Source organism: Rhamphochromis sp. 'chilingali', assembly GCF_963969265.1.
Source record: "Rhamphochromis sp. 'chilingali' genome assembly, chromosome: 7".
In the NCBI taxonomy this organism is placed as follows: Eukaryota; Metazoa; Chordata; class Actinopteri; order Cichliformes; family Cichlidae; genus Rhamphochromis; species Rhamphochromis sp. 'chilingali'.
The window spans coordinates 31714975-31736081 of NC_137934.1; the positions used below are offsets into that span (position 1 = coordinate 31714975).

The following is a 21107-nucleotide window of genomic DNA, read 5'->3' on the forward strand; positions in this document are numbered from 1 at the left end:
CTCGCAACTGGGAGCTAAATGACTAATTTATTCTCTCACCCTGAGATTTAAGTTCATTAAAGCAGAGCAGTGCTTTGTTAGAGAGAATCTCAGCCAAAGTAGATTTGTGACCCATTTTTATCATGCTGTGAGCCATTTTTTTTTAGAGATTTCACCATATACCAGCTACAGTGTCATGTGTCCAATTAGTCATGTGTCAGCCTAAAAGTTAAACACTAGTTTTAATGGCCTCACCTGAACACTGACTCTGATATATTGGCTGACATTTTTCTTTGTATGGAATCACATTTGACTCTAAAATACTTTGCCCAAGTCCTGTGACTGCAACACAAACCCAAATCATCACCCCTCCACCACCGTGCAGTTTGTATGAAGTGTTTGTGAGTAGGGCTGGGCCATATGATACCGTTCACAGCAATACCGGTATAATTTTGGGCAAGGATAAGAAAATGAAATATCGCGATAGAATATGGGTAAAACGCGCATGCGCAGTGCCGTTGTTTTCATACGCACATGACGGAGAATGAGAAGGGTGAAAGCGGGTCGTTAAATGAAACGGATGAACCAGAACTGGTTTGTAAAAATGCTGCAACTTCAGTGGTGTGGAACTGGGTTAGCTTTCGTCCGTCAGATATACAACAAAGTACTATTTTTGGTAGAGCGTGCTAGCGGGCCATCGTTATTACCGTGTTTTTTGGAAAGTACAGCACACTTAAAATCCATCCTTTGATTTTTCTGAAAATCGACAGTGCCCCTTATAATCCCGCGGGCCTTATGTATGAATTCTGGTTGTGTTTACTGACCTCGAAACGATTTTATGTCGTACACGGCGCTTGAAAATCTGTCAAATGTTTCAGTACGACTTTGCTAAGCTACAAAGCCGCACCGCTTCGTGGATTGTCGGAGCATTGCGGCTATCGTAGGCAGGAGCCTCGCGGAGTGATACATACTGTGCTTCTACCGTATTGTGTGTGTATAACCTCTTTTTAATTTTGTGGATATTATACATGGTTATGCTGAGGATATGTCGGCCAATTTCCACTGGAAATGCCTTTTGGTTCAACTGTCAGCAAGGAATTTGCATTTGCACTGTTAAATTTTTATGACTTTAATGCACATAAAAAAACAGCTGCTTGTTTAAGTGAAAATACATTGATGGGTTTGTTTTTTGTTTTTTTTTTGCACTAGTTGTGGAGTTGTAAAGTATTTTGTCTAGTGCCAATTATATTGTCAGTTATATCGTTATCGCAAATTTTCAAATGTATATCGTGATAAATATTTTTGGTCATATCGCACTGCTCTATTTGTGCTGATATGCTGTGTTTGGGGTTTTTGTGGTGCTGTGCATTATAGCCAGACAGCTTCACATTGGCCTCGGCTGTACAAATGACTTTGTCCCAGAAGTTTAGTATATTTTTCATGCAAACCGAAAGCTGTGCTGCGATGTTTTAAGAGAGAAGAAGCAAGGCAACCCATCCAACTAAGCCATACTTGTTCGGTCTTTTTCTAAGTGCATTATCATGAATCCATCATGAACATTTAACATGCAAACGGAGGCCTGTAAAGTCTGACTATCTGATCTTGTGGTGAATTTGCTGGGACATCCACTCCTGGAAAGACTATCTTCCATGTTTTCCATTTGTGAATTCTGTTTTTAACTGTGGAAAGATTGGAAAATTGTTTGGAAGTGGACTTAAAACAAGCTTCCTAGCTTGATGGCCAACAAAAATTGCTTCTTTAAGATCGCTGCATCTGCTTTTATAGAAGTTCTCACTAGAGCTGGGCGATAGAACGATAACGATATGTATCGCGATATAACTTTTACTCGATAGAGAAATTAAGCTATCGCGATAGACCTCGCCGCTCTTGTCCTCTAAAAAAAAAAAAAAAAAGGTCAGCCAATCCAAATTAAGTAGCGCAGAGCCGAACCAATCACAGCCGCAGCGTCACGTTGCGTGGCTTGTTACGTACAGCACAAGTGCCAAGCCGCACGTGTGTTTGTTTGGGAAGCAGCCAGCGGGTAATGGAGCCAGCGCGTAATGGAGGAAATGAGTGTGCCGACTAGAAAAATCAACCGAGCGTGACCGAAGAGAAAACAGATGATGGTTCCAATGCCGGAGAGATTGTCGAACGGAAGAGCCATAGAAGTTCCGTAGTTTGAAGGTATTTCGGCTATTTCAAGTAGGGCTGCTCGATTATGGCAAAAATGATAATCACGATTATTTTCACTGAAATTGAGATCACGATTATTTGACGATATTTATTTCGTCCGCCAGAGCTTATATATATTTTTTTTTACATGCTGTAGTGCCATTTGTGGGAGCATTTCACGTTGCTATACATCAATACAACTGTTATAGCCCATATTTTTAAAATGTGTATGTATTAAGTCCATAGTAACTACATTAATTGCAAAAAAGTGCAATAAACTACAAAAAAAAATTGAAAATCGTTTTTGTTTTGTTTTTTTACATATATTTCTACTTGGAGAAATTTAAGAGGTTTATCCCTCAAAACTTTAAATACAAAAAAGTTGCAAAAAATAGTTTACAACAACAGGAAATTTATTTTGAGTGTCTTCATAGTTTTATTTTTGGAGATACAGCAATTTTTATATACTGCAGGAAAAACAAAAAAACAATCCTATGATGCAAATTTGCAAAGAATGTGCATGTGCATCAAAATAAACTATTTCCAGCAGTGCAATTCGAGTTCTAAGGCCTACAAGTAAAAAAAACTACATTTTCCGCAAAAACGACGTCACTTGCGATAGTTCGCGTTGACGTCTTTTTCAATGTGGGAAGTGTTATGAACAGCTGATCGGATCGGCAAAGCGTGTTTCTGGAATATTATGTTTTTGTTCCTGCAAGCGCTTTTTATGCAATTTTTGCAAAGCTATATGTGGAAGGAAACCGTGACCTAGGACAAGCTGATGGCATAAGATGTAACTCCTCTGGTTTCATATGGAAAAAAATTTATTGTGCTAGCTTAGCGGTTCAGGTTCTACAGGGATTTAAAAATAGTTACACAAAACGAGCATGCTGCTCTGACCGGCTTTAAAGGGTTAAGAATAACAATGTATTGAATAATGACTTTAAAAAAATAATATAAAATAGTGTGCAAATACTGATAACAGTGCAAATGTTTGCAATATAAGAAATAAATGAAAAATGTGAACTTTGCAGTGTTGCTCTGTGGTGCAGCTACGACACCATAGCAAAGTTTACACACTGTGTCTACTTGATCCACATCTGACTCCGCGAACCCATAATGTTTCCACACCACTGAAGTTTTTTTTCTTTACCTTTCTTTTCAACCAACGGCAGTCACTCTCCTCTCCAAATAACTTCTGCTTAGCTTTCCGAGCTTCCCTCGGGTCCTCTTAATTGTTGTGACGCGTGTTCGAAATGCAGAGCAGTGCGCTTGATTTGCCACACGGAGCAGCGCGAGAGTAAAGCATGAGGGAGGGGCTAATAATCGGCTCAGTCATTTTTAATGATCGTTGAAAGCCCAGATCGTAATCGTGATTAAAATTCGATTAATTGAGCAGCCCTAATTTCAAGTCTGACAAAAAACAGAGTAACGTGCACTGTAAATTGTGCCGAAAGCAAGTCTGGAAATACAATAAACTGGAGCATGCGTCACACTGTGCGCCACGTTATTGTTTCTGTGAAATGAATTTCTACAATACTGTTAATTCTACTCTCTGCAGTGTTTAAATGCTTACATATACACACAGTTACTGTCCGTCCACACATACGACTCGGTTCTGCTTCTATGCCCCAGCTTTGTTTACTTTTTCCCACCGAGGCTTCTAGACTTCTGATTGGCCAACATTTCTGCACGGTTAGGAATCTAGCGCCACCTGCTGCTTTGGCATGTTCATAGCAGCGTTTTCCTTCATTTCTCCCTTTATGTGCGGACGGGATTATTTTTTTAAACGAAAACGGAAAATCTCCGTTTTCACAAATACCCGTGTACGTGTGGACGTAGCCTCAGTCTCTGACTGGAAGCGCTAATTCGTCATTCGGCTTTTGTCAGACTAAAGTAACTGTTAAAACTGTTTGAAAAGCTCAGCTATACAACAAGGAGAGATTGAGAATTTCCTTTTAGTTCTCAGTTTATTTGATATTGACAAAAGTTAGTCAGTTTTGTCTGTTCTTCTGTAAAACAAACTAAGATTTATTTTTAGAATTAATATTTTGTTTCTAAGTGGAATTGACAATTTAGTCTGTTTCGTTTGTTCTATTTTGAAACTTAAACGCTTTAGCGGCTGCCTTTTGTGTAGTTTGCAATATTTGCCTTTATTTATCTGAAAAAGTCTCATGTTCCTTAAGTACATCTACCCTGTTGAACTTATTATGGGAAATAAATATTTAAATAAAAACAAGCTGCTGATTATTTCACATTTTACTTGTGAGCAACGGCACATTTAAATCTTACAAATATAGTTATTTGGCTTATATCGTGATAGATATCGTTATCGCCTGAAATGAAAAAAACATATCGTGATATGAAAAAATCTCATATCGCCCAGCTCTAGTTCTCACAGTTGCTTATGATCAATTATTCAAGTGTTCATAACCTGACTACCGCTCAGTTCCTATGGAACAGCGAGGGTGTACTTGGTTTTGTTTTGTTTTGTTTTTTTAAGATTTTTTTAAGATTGCAACGACTTTATGAACATTTTCAATCAGCAAACAAGCCTTGGCTATATAAGCTTGTCCACCTTGGAGCTATCTTAAAAGTACAGTGTAAGGACAGCATGAAGCTTCACATTTACTGATGTTATGAATTTACCAATCGACCGGCTGTGTTCAGACTGTTCACTAGGACCTGTATCTGTATCTCCCAGCAGAAATAAAGGCTAACTGGAATTGATTGTCATTATTTTTATTTTTTGCTCCCTAGTTTCCTTATAGTGAAATGTTCATGTGTGTTAATGTTCAAAAGCATTACTGCAGCATTGATGTCATCTATGATTCTCAGTCTGGGTTATATAAAGATAATGACAATCTTTTTTTCCACTAGTGAGTCATAAAAGTGGAGTGTGTTATGATTTGACTAGACAGAAAAAAAAATCTGTAATAATCTTTCATCATATTGTAATTAACTGATAGGGAACTTACACTGTTACACCTTCTCTGGTCCGGAATTTTGTTATAATGGGCTAATGGGCATAATGGGTTAAGCAGAGGACATTTACCTGAGCTGGGATTGTGCATGAAGCCAAAGGTCAACATTAATTTATTTTTGATATGCTATCTATGCTAGTTTGGGTGGAGAGACTTAAAAAAAATATTTCCTCTAATTTTTCTGTTTTTTTTTTTTTAAAGTTTAGACTTTAAAACCAAAAAAATAGCATGGTTTATTTATTTTGTTAAAAGATTTTCAGTTAAAGTATTTTTCGCTCTGGCTAAATGATATCGCTTTCAGTGCAAGTATTTTTATCCCCAGCACACACTGTACAACAGTCCAAATGCATTGTGATGGAGGGGTCTAGTGTTACTGCTGTGTTTGTGGAGGCACCTCTTCCTGTGATTATGTGGGGATTGTGTGACAGGATGTTGTGTTCCTGCTGATGATAATATTGCTGTTAGTTCACCTTTCTGCTGCTTTGAGGGTTCAGCTCGTATGATGTGTGTTATTTTGTGAGCTAGTCTTTTTAAATATCACATAGTATACAAACAGAAACAGTGAAATCAAATCCCAAGGTGTATGTTTATCATTTTAATATTTCATTTGTACATATGAACATTGTTTTGGATCAATGTACCAGCAGTTTAAATATTAAACTTAGTTGATTAGTTGATAGGCACAGCCAAGCAGCACTCTGTTTTCCGTGGATGATGTAGTTCTTTTGGCTCATTAGATGGTGACCTCCAGCTCATACTGGGGAGGTTTGAAGCCCAGTGTGAAGTTGCGGAGATGATAATTGGCACCACCGTTACTGCCTCAAGTAGAGGAGTTTAAGTACCCTGGGGTCTTGTTCACAAGAAATGGAGAGATTGGTAGATGTTGCAGTGAAGAGAAAACTGAGTGTGAAACTGAAGCTATTGATTTACTGGTCAGTCTACCTGCCTGTCCTCACCTGTGTCTGCAGGCTTTGGGCAGTGGAAAAAAGAAGAGATCACGGATACAAACGACAGAAATGAGCTCCCTCTGCTCGTGTTAATACTAGAGTTGTCAATATACTAGAATTTCAAACTCGATACTGAGGAAAATACTTGCTACTCAATACCATTTTCGATACTGCAGGGAAAAGTTTGACCCCGTCCTGGAACAACAGCATTAGTGATAAAGAAGTCATTTCCTGAAAAAAGTTAAGTTGTGAATTTCCAGCAAATTTTTCCAAATACAAGTTAGAATGAACAAAATAAGCATTTAAGATTCAATTTTAGTGGTTGTATTTGTTTAACAAAAAAATAAAAAATAAAATTCTGATAATTAATTACAGGTCATAATGGGTAAAATGTATTAAAGAGCAAAGAGTATAACAAGTAACACACATAACACATCTCAGTAATTCATTGTAGAATATCATCATTGAAAAGTTCACAATGAATTTTGGATCGAGTTGGGCTAAAATACACTGTGTATACGCTGCGAAACACTGAACCACTCACTGCTTGCATTTTAAATCTGACCACATGGCTGTCTACATCAAAATGAGAAAGACGTTTTAATAAATTATTGTAAAAAAACAAAAACCCAACCTCTCATCCACTGTCTCCACTACTCAGTCTGCAGACCTGCACGTCCTCAGCTGCAAAATGATGATCACTGGTGCAGACTGACTCTAATTAATTGTGTAGGCAGTCTGTCTCCATCTACAAATTGGACGGCAGTTATTTGCAAACCTTCACCAATCTGTCTGAGAGTGATTGCAGTCAGACTGCAGCTGTTTGGAGACTGGTTGCCTCCTGGATGTCTCCTCTGTGAGGGAAGAGAACCTGGGACAAACTCCGGAGAAATGAGATCTCTCAGCTGGCTTTGGAACCCTTGGTGTTCCCCTGAACTAGTTGGAAGAGGTTGCTGGGGATGCCTGAGTTTCTCTTCTTAGACTGCAGTCTAACTCTGATAACGGCTGACTGGCTTAACACGGGACTGGATACACAGGTTAAAAAAACTATTGCTGGTCTTGTTACTTAGTACTTACCGTAGTTATGAGGAATACTAGATGTCCAAAAACTGATATTTGACTCCCTGCAGAGAAAGTGTGAGTGGTGCAGGTGCCTTTACTGAGACCAAGCCACATTGCAAATCCCAGATTTAGGCTGCAACTCTTCAGCCAGCGTTATTTTCATCCCAGAGAAGACCGGGAAGATGCTGTCATTTCCCCAGTGAGGCAGCCTGTGCTCAGCTTGCCACAAACTACAGGATGAGCTCATACTCGTATTACTTATTCATAGGCACCGTCACAGAGGCTGACGCAACCACAGCCAGACATGCTGCTAAAACGAGCCAGACAGGCTGGCAAGAAACAGGGCCGGTACGCATTAACCAGATGCAGCCAGACAGACAGGATGCAGAAAATATTGATCCAAAAGCTCCACCAAAACATGCAGATTGCCGTTCTTTGATTTTTGTTTTTTCACCCTGCTGCTCGGCTTCTTGTTTTGTCTTTGGCTGCTCGGTTTTGGGTGAAATCTTTATGCTTGAATAAGAAAATGTGCCCTTTTGCAGTTTATTTCTCACTTAGAGGAAACTGCCAGCACGCTCCATAGAGACCAATGGGAACTCTGTGTTTCATCCTGCTGCTTGTGTGAACATGCTGGGGTCGCTTTGTTTATCTCACTGGTTGTAATTAGTGAGCATATTCTTTGACTGATGGCTGCTTTTGGACTGCAGCCCCCCCTCTTGTTTGCAGTTTTTGTCTTGAACCAGACAGAATTTCTTCCACACTTCACAGTGGAAACACGATGTTACAAGCTTTAGTGAAGCACTTATTATGGACCTCAGTGGACAGTGGGGAGGAAAACGTGGCAGAATAGTAGAGTGATACATTGAATTCAAGTATAGCAGGAGGGAAAAATGCCTGTCATTTTTAGTAACATGCAGTTTTTTCCACATTGGTTAGAGAAATATGATTTAGAGAAGCTGTTTCTGTGTGTGAACTGAGGTTATAATAATAATTATTATTATAATAATTGCTTTTTGAAATTGCCAGAGAGGGGCATTGCCAAATTTAGGATGGCAGGCTGGTGTGTGGGGTGAACAGTAGATCCCTGTTGGTGGAAATCCGATTCCAGGATGATGTGAAGGGAAGGAGGACGTCCTAGAGTGCTGTGTAGGGATCTGTTGGTGAGGAGGGGGATTTTGTAGGAGATACAGAACTTAACCAGGAGCCAGTGAAGATGCATAAGGGTGGGGGTGATGTGCTGCCAAGGCTTAGGGTGGGTGAGAACTCTGGCAGTTAACTTCTGAACATATTGCTAATGATTTTAAGACCATACTTGGCATTTAAGTATGGGTATCAGTTGCTGCTGACACTGCTGTTCTATGTACACAGCAAGGTAAATTGCAGTATTGTTTCGGCTTCCTTTTGTTCTCTTTGTGTTTGAAGAAAGTAATAACTGGACAAGCAAGGGTTGGCTGTTTCATGTTTGCCTCTGTGACCTTCTTTTTCTCCAGTTCAAGCTTCATGTTGACACACACACGCTCACACACCCACATGCAGCCTAAAGCACACAGAGCAGTAGCTCATGTGGCTCACTTGATGGGTATTTTGATGTCAGTGTCCACAGTAGTTGACATATTTCCACCTTTTTGGTTTGATTTTGTCTTAATGGAGAGCTTTCAGTACTTTGAAAAAGTCATGGTGTTCATCTGAGTTGACAGAAGTGACAAGGATGTTCAGTATTTGAGTGAAAAAGGCAGAGTAAGATCCACTATAAAAGCAGTAACAGTGCAAGCTGGTTCCAGCTGAAGAATTGCTACAGCCATTAGCAAATCTACAGCCATTGTGGTGGCCTTACGCAAAACAATTAAGTGACCAGCAACCACCAATGTGGGCTATAGATAAGAGTGTTTGTCCTGGGCAGGGTCCAGGGTTGATTGTGTTTGATGAGGGTGATTGTGGAGCAGGATGCTTGATCGTTTACCGCCATGAGGCAGTGCACTGTGGATAGAAAAAGAATAATCTACAATGCAACAAAAAACAAAACAAAAAAAGCTAATATATTAAATTATAAAGTTTAAAATTGTTGCACCACCAGTTTACAGTGAAGTCTTGGTTTCCTTTTCAAAAAACACCTCAAGCAAAGCAACCAGAACCCAAACCCAATGAAGCTTCCATCAGTTTGAGAGGGATGGACTATAAAGAGCATTTCTGGGATGTAAATGTTCGCCCTGGCTGCTTTCTGTCTCCATTCTTTGCATGCGTATCCTCCGTCTGTGTAAGCGCATGGAGATGTTAACATCTCCTCTTCCAAGCTGAACTGATCCCCTCTGGAGAGTCAGAAACCTTTGACTGCAGGAGCAGGACAATAACTGCAACTACTGCAGTGAACAGATGATTGGTAGCCCATGAAAAAGAATGATGCAGGACATATTTGACAGTTGTTGCATGCATCATGCTGATTCAACTCATCTGGACATGAAAATGCCTTGTTCACTCACAATAAATGTAAACAGTTGGCCCGAAAACCTTCAGCTGGATGGATTTCAATGAGAATGGATCGAATGTGGGCATGTGGCCACAGACACTGATTTCACTGGCCTTTGGGTTCCTCATCAAACCACCAATAATACTCAAGTCTGAAACAGTATGTCATATGTAATTTGTACGAATCAATCATTATTCCGTCCTCATGCTGATCTTAATTTTGCTGCTTCTGATGTCGAGTCTGCAGCTGATTTATTGTGATTTGTCCACATGTGGTGGTTTAAATCAGGGATGCATGAGATGTACACAGCTCACTAATACTTTTTAGAGCTGAGCCAGCAGAAGGAAATGTGTATCTCATTTGTATGTTCAGAGTCATTCCACATGGACTGCTGACTAATCTTTGAATTTGAACCCTTTGTTCACCGTGTCCTGAAAGTCCTTATTAAATGTGTCTTTTTCTGTCTTACTGTGTTTTTGTCTTTAGGACCAGTTCGAGAATCTGGACAAACACACTCAATGGGGGATTGACTTTCTTGAGCGCTATGCAAAGTTTGTCAAGGAGAGACTGGAGATAGAGCAAAACTATGCCAAGCAGCTACGGTACACACACACACACACACACACACACACACACACACATTCAAAATGTCAAATACAGAAAGTTATATTGATATACTTTAAGACAAAAAAAAGCATAAAATGCAGCTTTATGAGACACAGATTAAGTGTGATGGTGTTGTCTTTTCCTTCATATACATACTGGGTAATCCTTTGATGCTGAAGATTCTATATTGAAGCTTTTTTTGTGCATTTGATCAGGCTAATGTAAATGCTGCCACTCCTGGGACTGAATCCCAAATGAATATTTATATCCTTTGGTATAATACAGCTGCGTGTGCACTGTTGGGTTCATTAAGAGCAGTAACACACCAACAGCAAAAAGCCTTTCTTCAAGACAAAAAATGCAATATACTGAGAGTAGTATAAAAGTTTTATTCTAGTAATGTATGGAAGATGAAGAAGGTCAGAGATGAAGCGCTGCTTGTTTTGTTTTTTGCTTTTTTTTTTTTGCCATAGTTACATGTAGCACACTTAAAAAACAGTCTAAAGCAATGCACTGACAATAGGAATGAAGACATGAGATGAAATGATGTAAAACTAAAAGAAGGGTAAATATATGTATTTAACAGCAGCCTGTCTTTGTCTCCAGCATGCTCAAAGTCTGAGCTATAACAGCATCAGCACAGTGCCTCGTGTGTTTATTCACTGTGTCTGTTGATTCAACCTTTTTCAAAACTCACCGGGCACGGACCTAGTAACTCACATTTAAAAACCAGTAGAGTCCCACTGGCGGCGCATTTGGGATTTCAAAGGAGGGATATCTCTTGTGAATAGATGAAAAAAAAGACGCACACCGCTGAGGATTTGTGAAGAGTGATCAAAGGTCTGCATGAAACATGTTTCCAGGAAATCAGGCAGAAACTCCTTATTTTGTCACTGATAGCAAGACAACTCGCATGCATGCGTGTGTGCGTGCGCACACACACAGACATAGAGTTTGTTGCACACACACATTCCTCTGCACTCTAGCTAAATAATTAAATCACACTGTAACTGTAGTTTGTGCTAGCAGAGCCTGAGGGAATGGACAAGCAGAGACTTTGATGTTTAAATGTGTTATTCATCTCTAATAATAAACTATGATGCCTATTTTCTATATGTGTGTGTGTGTGTGTATACATGTGTGTGTCTCTCTACCACAGTTAAAATGTCTTACACAAGTCTGCTTCTCTGTGTCTTTTGTCTGTCAGGAACTTGGTGAAGAAATATTGTCCAAAGCGCTCCAAAGATGAGGAGCCGAGGTGAGTAACCTTAAGTGTCTGTGTTTCTGCTTTTGTTTACTTGTCGGATGTCTGCAGACGGTAAGAGCGGAAAAGGCCTGTGGGACACTTTATAAATACTGTTTGTCCGTTGGAAGGACCCAGACGCTGGCTTTGATGCCATGGCATATGTGTGCTAAAAAAATAAAAAATAAAAAAAATTACTAAAAATGTCAAAACTGTTCAGTCTTTGTTTTTCTGTTCTTTAATTGTAAGCAAAAGCCACAGCCGAATCACATGACTGATTTTTGATTTTCATTAAGTAGAAAAGGATAATACACCATTAAGCTGCGAGTTTGTGAAGGCTGATGTCTTACAAACAAAAGTCTGAGAATGTGGATTCTTTGTTTCTTTGTTTGAAGGTTTGGAGACACAGTTTCTTTAGAAAGTTGGCACACACTCATCATGGATGTAAATATTTTCGCTATCTTGGGTTTCAGTAAATTCTGTGAACTGCTTTTTTTTCCTTTTTTTTTTTTAATGCTGGACTAGATGCATAACATGCAAATGACTCAGGAATTTATTATGTGTTTCCTAAAATATGTTTTAAGTTGAAATTTAATATACATAGCCAACAATATACTTGCACTGTCTTTCAGAGGTACTAAAAGTTTCAAAATGTGTTGACAAGGCACTCACAATTCCTGTGAGTGATCCTGACTGATCACAGCTGATAAGATAAGATAAGATAAGATAAGATAACCTTTATTAGTCCCACACGTGGGAAATTTGTTTTGTCACAGCAGGAAGTGGACAGTGCAAAAGTTATGAGGCAAAATTTAGAATACAATAAGAATAAATACAGTACACAACTGTACAGAATAGAATAAAATAAAATACTATATACAGTAGAATAAAATAAAATAAATATACAATAAGATAAAAATAGAATACAAATACAAATACTATATACAACTGAGTAAAAATACAACGATGACAGAAAGGATTATTGCACTTAGTATTATTGCATATGTATGGATGTGTGTGCTTGATCAGTTAAAGTCTTTATTATGGAGTCTGACAGCAGTGGGGAGGAAAGACCTGCGAAATCTCTCCGTCCCACACCGTGGGTGCCGCAGTCTCCCACTGAAGGAGCTGCTCAGTGCTGTCACAGTCTGCTGCATGGGGTGGGAGATGTTGTCCATCAGGGATGACAGCTTAGCCGCCGTTCTCCTGTCACTCACCACCTCCACTGGGTCCAGAGGGCATCCTAGAACAGAGCTGGCCCTTCGGATCACCCTGTTCAGTCTCTTCCTGTCCCCAGCAGAGATGCTGCCGCCCCAGCAGACCACGCCATAAAAGATAGCAGAAGCCACAACAGAGTCATAGAAGGTCTTCAGGAGTGGGCCCTCCACTCCAAACGACCTGAGTCTCCGCAGCAGGTACAGCCTGCTCTGCCCTTTCCTGTAGAGGGCGTCTGAGTTATGAGTCCAGTCCAGTCTATTGTTCAGATGAACACCAAGGTACCTGTAGCTGTCCACAGCCTCAATGTCCATACCTTGGATGTTCAGTGGTTGCAGTGGAGAATGCTGCAGCTTCTTTTCTTATAGATTTTCTTTTCACAGCACTCGTCGTTCTGACCAAGAACAGTAAAAAAAGTCCAGGGTGCTCAGTTCAGATCTGAAGAGGAGAACTGTAGATTCACACGCGTCTATAATGTTTCTTGGAGCCATTTCTAAGGCCCCAGTCACACAGACCTAGAGACCAGTTGGCAACTGCCTGGCAACCACTGGGCACTGTGGAAGAATGAGTATAATTTGACCAGTTGTGAGTGGCTGTTGATGGTTCCTGGCAGTTGTCGGGAAATCTCTTGTTAAAGCTCCAGTTATGCAGGCCAAGAGACTGGTCAGTGACTGCCTGGTAGCCACAGGACACTGGGGAACAATGTGCATTCCCTGAATGGTTGGTGAACGGTTGTGGAAGGTTGTTGGTGAAATTGGTCTTAGAGGTATATCATGCTGCAGTGAAAACCTCCTAGCAAGAGCAGATTGCCACAGCTGTCCGTAGTTTGTGTAGAAGAAACCAGCTTCTCTGCGACTCTCTAATTTCACCCAGCTTACAGCCTTCAGAAACGACACATTTTTCCCTTGGGACATGACGTGACCAGCGGGTTGCCAACTGGTTTCTGGGCCCATGTGCCTGAGAGCTCCAGAGTTTAATGTTTGCAGAACATCAGGTGAAAAGTACAAGTTGCTAGGGAGGATATCCATTTAGCTTAGGTCTGAAAGAGAGGCTGGCTGTCACCCTGAGATGAGTTGGTTCAGATGGTCAGAAGAAAAAAAAAAAATCCTCCAAGACATCAGTGAAACATCAATGTCACAGTCTGCTGTGAAGAAGCTTCACATCGCCATGGACTGATAGGCTGTTGTCCAAGAAAGATGCATGTTCTCTAGTACTGAGAGCTTCTGGAAATTAAATGGTCAGATGAGTCACACCTTTAGATGCAACTTTGTTTTGTAGGTTTAAAAGTGAGGAACGAGAGCACTGTACCCATGATAATGAAGAAGGTAGACTGCCTCAGCATAACCTCAAACTGCCATTTGAAGCTTGGACTCAGCTGGGCAGTGACCTCAGTCACACATTAAGGCTGCCTCTGAAATATATAAAACAACTAAAAGTCAGTTGCCAGGAAAACAACCATTTCAATTTAACTCCACTAATCCTTCCTAGAAGAACAACCAGAAATTGTGCCAGAAACTTGTTGACACCAGAAGCACCTGGTAAAGGTGCAGCTTCCTGAGAGTCACTTTGTTTTTTTTAAATCAGGTGCGCTGCATGTAAAGTATGTATACCCTGTATTTATTTCTGCAAAAATTAAAGCTGTGATTTAAATGATGTTTGCAGTGTAATCATTCAGCCTCAAAACAACAACAGTTCACAGAAATAATTGAAAGGCTAATATTAACAAAACATTCACCTCCATGATGAATGTATGTAAGCTTCTAACTGCAGCGGGATACGTTAAAATGAGTTCCACACCAGTTTGAGTGTCATTTATATGTAACTAAAGAATATGACACAAATAAAAAAAACTAAATAAAGCAGTGCAGAATGTTTGGATGTAGTTTGTAGAGATGGACCGATCCGATATTACGTATCGGTATCGGTCCGATACTGACCTAAATTACTGGATCGGATATCGGAGAAAAATAAAAAATGTAATCCGATCCATTAAATATCACGAAAGCACCTCACAAAACTTGCAACACGCCGTAACTCACCTCAGAACGTTAGCACGTCGGAGCAGTATGCATCACGTGATAGAGCGGCTGTGGCATGCGGGACCTGTCGGTGGTCTGGATAGCATTTGGAGCTTCGCTAGCAACCCGGCATTTCATCTCCGACAAAGTTATCCCGAGAGAAGTAAAGCAAGTGTGTAAGTCCATCTCTGAATGTTTGTAAAGCATTCCTGCATTAATCTTAACAAACGATATATGGAGCGACTGCCTCTTCTTGCTGCTACTTCAATCATGAAACTGCTTAACGATCAGCTGATCGGCTTTTCTGTCGCGAGTCCGTGTCTCTAGTTTGCTTTTGGCCCACTTTGCACCAGAAAGAGGAAACCAGCGGCTGAACAACAGCAGCACGTTTAAGCTTGATCAGCTGTTGTTAGAATTTATTTATTATTACTTTCTACTCGAGGATCTTTTTCTACGTAGCTGACGCTGGTAACTGTGCAGGGGCGGATCTAGCAAAGTTTAGCCAGGGGGGCCGATAGGGCATTAACAGGGAAAAGGGGGCACAAAGACATACTTTTCTTTCTTATTCTCATTTAAAATGTCTAGCTTTTAATAAATAATTATCTGACACCCAAAGTTTTAATTTGATGCAAAATAAATAGAAGTCCATTACTGTATATAGTAACTATTAAGTCTAATATATATACCCTAGTAAGCTATAGTACTTTTTCCTTTGGGAAGGTACCATCTGTGCAGTCTGCAATTTTGTTGAAGAAAGATGTTGAATCTATTTAATATTTCTTGAAAAATAATTGATTTCTGTGCATTTTTTTTTTCACACTGCATCAAATTAAGGTTGATTACGTTGATTAAGCATCATGAGGTGGAGTGTGAGGGGTGGTTCCCTATTTTTTATTTATTTATTTTTGTTGTTGCTGGGAGTTGGTACCCTATTAGTTAGGCTGCTTAATATTTATGCTAAGTACTCTTTAAAATACCAGAATAGGGAGGATGGTGTAGGTTTAAGTTTATTAGATTGATCAGTATTGCTGAACTATGAAATTTTTTTTTTTGCATACAGGTATAACAGAATAGCTTTAGTGTAGTTGTTGTTTTAAACTTGAGTATGAACTTATACAAAATGCAGCAAGATATTTAAAAAAAAACAGTTTTGTTGATTAAAAAACATATCGGATTCATATCGGTATCGGCAGATATCCAAATTTATGATATCGGTATCGGACATAAAAAAGTGGTATCGTGCCATCTCTAGTAGTTTGTTTGGAGCAGGGGTGTCAAACTTGAAGCCCAGGGATCAGAATCAGCCTAGCAAAGACTCCAGTCGGGCCCACTGGACAGCTATGGAAAATGTAAAGAAGAGCATAAATTTTGGAGTTGTAACTGCATTTTCATACATTTAGGCGATAAAGACCTTCCACATGGCCATTAATAATACACCAATGTAATTAAGTAATAGATTAAACAATGGAATGACTGAAAGGTTCCTGTATTTCACTATCTAAATATGTCCATTGAGCTACCAGATCCTTTCCTGTAATTTTACACATTTATTTCTTACAATTTAAGCCTAAAGAGCAGTGCTGGCCCATTTCTTTCATTTACTACTGCCGTATATTTTTTTTGTTTTTCAAAACTGAGACATGCTGTTGCAGTTTCACTTCTTTTTCTTATATTAAGATATTTCAGGACTAAATGTGTAGATAAACTTCTTTACACTATAAAAAAAACAAAGGGAGTTTCACTGATCCGGCCCACTTAAGATCAAAGGGAGATGCACCCATGATGTAAAATGAGTTTGATGTCCCTGGCTTAGAGTTTATGTTTTTGTGCATATGCGTGTAGTACACTAGAAGACACGGGACATGTTATGTCTTAATCACGTGTTAATTATGTGTCTCTCCTGCAGGTTCACGTCATGTCTGTCTTTCTACTCCATACTCAATGAGCTTAATGACTATGCCGGTCAGAGGGAGGTGGTGGCGGAGGAGATGGCTCACAGGGTTTATGGCGAGCTGATGAGGTACAGCCAGGACCTGAAAGCTGAGAGGAAGCATGTGAGTACATTAACATGTTCATACTTCACTGCTCCCGCTGCGTGCCACTGAACAAAAGCCAAACATGTGCTTTCTTTTCTGTCTGTTTTCAGCTCATTCGCTGTTAGATCACATTTGTCAAAGAAACTGTTGCTTCCCGTCATAAAACGGATGTTGCTGTTTGCCCTTAACATCCGCTGTGTCGCCTTCATATGAATTTGTGTTCTGCTTGGCTTTACTTAAGAGGATAAATATGTTGGATGTAATGTTAACCAGAGGTGGGACCAAGTCATTGTTTTGCAAGTCTCGAGTAAGTCTCAAGTCTTTATCCTCAAGTCTCAAGTCAAGTCTCAAGTAATGTCAGGCAAGTCAGAGTCGAGTCTCAAGTCACTGGTGTAAAAGTCCAAGTAAAGTCACAAGTCTGAAATTTTGAATTTCAAGTCCTTTCGAGTCATTAAAAAAAACGAAAAAAAGCATGTTGCAGTTATGCTAAATGTAAATATTAGACCATGTAATTTTTAAATCTGTGTTTTTCCTCAACACATGACAAAATAGTGAACTTAGAAAATATACACAAATTGTGAAATTGCACCTCTTTAAAATGCAGCTCAATTAAACCTAGCTCCAAGAATAATTTTCACCGACGGTTCTAAGATAAGCTGCATGTTATTCTTGGATGCGGTTGTAGGACCGGCTTTAAAATCGCATGATAAAAATATCATACATATAAAAAAAAAAACTGCATCACCAACGTAGCCTGGAAAACATTTGCTAGTTAGATGAAGTCAGCTATCTCATTGTAGCATATTTATATGCATATTTATAATTATACGGTTCTTGGAGTGAGTGCATACACTCATGAAGTTTAGTAACTTACGGTCACTACAACAAGCCCAGGTACAGTTTACTGACGGATGGGTACAGGACCTTGAAACGCACCGTGTAGAAAGTAAAGACCATCGTACCTATCATAAGTTTACCAGTCTCACAAATCGTCGTCATAAATACACATTCGTTAACCGTTTATTAATATAACCTTTGAGCTCAACGGTAATTAATTAGTAGTGGAAATAATTTCTGGTAGGATCACAGAAATGTAGCAGTGACAATAATACTGTATGCTGTAATCGCACTGGACAATTAGTGATACAAAAAACCTGTTTTATCCTGTGAATAAAAGTATGTTTTTGTCAGTGTACCATAATAACAGAAGCGAAACGCAATATTGTGTCAGGACAATTCACTATTTATGCACAATAAACAAAGGAGTGACAATTTCTGTTCAGCGCCAGACTTGCTTGTAACCTATATCACCAATTATGTTATGAAAATGACGCATTAACTACAACAGCAGACTGACCTTTGTGGGAATGCTTGGAGCAGACTAACCTGTGAGCTGGAGTGTTCTGGGACGTTATATTTGATCTTTGAATGGCTGCAATCCAGACCATCCGTCGCCTCTTTGTTACTTCGGAAACATGGCTCGAACAATTTCTCTTCAACGACGTAATCCGATAACAACCGATCTCTTTACCCGTCGGCTTCCCGTGGCTGTCATGCGACCGGCTATTGCAGTTAATAATACAACAGCTTCTTGACATTTTTGTGTTTCTTTTTATCGCTGTGTGACTGATTTCAATTGAAAGCCTGCGTGCGCTAGTAACTCTTGTCACGAGTTCCCAGAATCCTTTGCGGTTCTACCCGTGAATGACGTCACATTTTCAATCTCTATATAATATGCATGTTAAATTTTATATTTGGGGTAAAATATCAAGTCTTTTCAAGTAAACCGGTTCAAGTCCAATTCAAGTCCCAGGTCATTGGTGTAAAAGTCCAAGTCAAGTCACAAGTCTTAGAACATTTTTTCAAGTCAAGTCTAAAGTCATAAAATTAATGACTCGAGTCTGACTCGAGTCCAAGTCATGTGACTCGAGTCCACACCTCTGATGTTAACCATCTGTCTTTTCCACCATCTGCTGATGGCAAAAAGTGAAAGGCTAAAAGCCATGTGTTTGGGGGGAAACAGCGCCCTCTGCTGGTTTTGTGCTCTATAGCAATCCAACACTCATTCTTGTAGGGACAGTAGTATCTTAGGATTACACCAACATGATAGTGGTTTTTGTTTGTATTTAGATGTTTAAAGACTACATATAGGTTTAGGATCAGGACGTTTTAATAGCAGGTGGGTGGGGCTGCAGCTAGAGAGACTTCGTGATATCCTTCGTAGCAGCTCAAGTCTTTCCCATCTATAATATAATCTTTGAACAGAGTAACTGTACATTTAGGATTGAAAAGCATGAAAGGTTGGCATAGATTCTAATGCTGGCAGAGAAGTGCTGTCCATTCTTTCGTTTATAATATATTATCACAAATATACTAATATCAGTGTGGCAACAATCCCAGCTGAACAGCCACTGCAGTATTAGTCTTATAAACTTTTAAGTGCATCACATAGTTCTCAATATGCATGTCAACAGATTCATTTCCATGACAATCGCACAAACTAAGGCGTCTGGTACAGCTGAGGACATTTACTGCTTTAGTAACTGAACTGAACTCTTCCTTCAAGTAATTGTTGTTATATATGTGACTGTGACACAGAGTCCAGTAATTTTGTATTTGTGCACATATTTATATGTATTTTCTGCTTCTGTGTAAATGTGTCTCGTTGTGTGTGTTTGTGTGTGTGCATAAATGAGCAGCATCTACAGGAGGGCAGAAAGGCCCAGCAGCATTTGGATCACTGCTGGAAACAGATGGACAATGTAAGTGAGGCGAGAAGGAGGAGGTTTGAGTAGAAAAATGTACTGTTTAGTGTAAATATCATCTGCTCAGGACAGCCGGCTTTATTCATCTCATACTTGTTTGCATGAGGAATGTAAGATATGTTAACAAAGGTAACAGAAGGACAAATAGGATCCACTTTATCCCCCACTTTCACACGTTACATTATTTATACAAGAATGAAATATGCAATTTCAGGGTACTTGCATTTGATTTTAGCATTTCACTATCTGTGCTAATTTATATATATAAACACATATATATGTATGTATGTATATGTAATATTGTAATATTAAAGCACATGTTTCTGAGTGTGAAAAGACAGCTGGGTTCCTTTCTTCTTCCTGGCAAACTTCCCAGTCTGCAGGGACTGAAGACAGGGGCCAAGACCAGGAAACACACTGAAAAAACACACATACACAGAGACCTCGGTGCAGACCAACCCCTCCCACAGCAAGGCAAGGCCCATGTGCCGCATTTGGCCCCTGACAGGCTTGCTTTTTGGCTCTTTACGGGCTCAAGAGAGAGAAAGAAGGAGCGAGAGACTGCATTTGTTCATCTGAGATCATTCACTTGCGTGAGCTGAGTTATTTTACACCAGTGCTCATTACAAGACCTCTCTGTAATCACAACAACTCCAAAATAAACGTAAATAAAAAAGTTAATAATTCTTATCTTTTCACATTTCCTGGCCCGAGGCCCATTAGTTGAGTTCAGTGCTGCACAACCATTCGAGTGTTTCAGTGTGTGGGCTGCGTGACTTTAATGGTGACTACCTGGTGACTGAACTGTAATGTCTCAGCTATTCGCTGCGTTTCCTTCACTGGTAATGTAACCCAGATGGCTTGGCAGGAAATAAACTATCCTCCTCTCTGATTCATCTCCCTCTCATTCACATATTTTTTTATTTTTACATTTTTTTTTATTGAGACATGAAATGGAGAGGCTGCGAAAATGTTATATAATCTTTTGATTACTCAATTTATTTAAAATTGTGCGTTTATTTTCTCCCTTTCAGAGTAAAAAGAAATTTGAAAGAGAGTGCAAAGAAGCAGAGAAGTCCCAGATCACCTACGAGCGGCTAGATAATGACATCAACGCCACCAAATCAGAGGTGGAGAAGGTAGGAAGCCCCCACCTGTAATAACACCGTTATGTGCCTTAAACTGTAAGATGCTGTGGTAGCAGTCTCCTCGGCTTGTTTGCACTGTGGGATCTATGCAATGACGTGACTTTTCCCTCCTTTTGAAAATTGGAAAACACAGTATTTGAATTTGTTATGGCTTCAGAATTAGTCGTAGCACCGTGATGCATGTGATTTATAATGTGGACAGACTGGAGGTTGGTGGGACATCAGTGACTGTTGATGTTGTGTTGGTGTGTATGATCTGTTCAGGCCAAAGCCCAGTTCTACATGCGCACTCACGCGGCTGATGAGAGCAAGAACGAGTACGCCGCTCAGCTCCAGAGCTTCAATGCAGAGCAGTGGAAACATTTCCACAGTGCCATACCACAGATCTTTAAGGTAACTCAGACATGTTGAACTGTAGCTCTGGCTCTCTCTCTACAGCACACCTTCCTCCCCTCACACAGAACCTGT

The 21107-nt window shown here is 39.8% G+C and overlaps 1 protein-coding gene across 2 annotated transcripts in view; it reads left to right on the forward strand.

Moving 5' to 3' along the window:
* The window catches only part of fnbp1l (formin binding protein 1-like), a 56959-nt gene that overhangs the window by 25264 nt on the left and 10588 nt on the right, over positions 1-21107 (forward strand). For both annotated transcript variants that reach the window (XM_080887752.1, XM_080887753.1), the window contains exons 2-7: positions 10095-10210; positions 11422-11472; positions 16597-16744; positions 19426-19488; positions 20526-20630; positions 20904-21032. In XM_080887752.1, coding sequence (XP_080743878.1) covers positions 10095-10210; positions 11422-11472; positions 16597-16744; positions 19426-19488; positions 20526-20630; positions 20904-21032 — 612 coding nt within the window. The remainder of the gene's footprint in view (positions 1-10094; positions 10211-11421; positions 11473-16596; positions 16745-19425; positions 19489-20525; positions 20631-20903; positions 21033-21107) is intronic.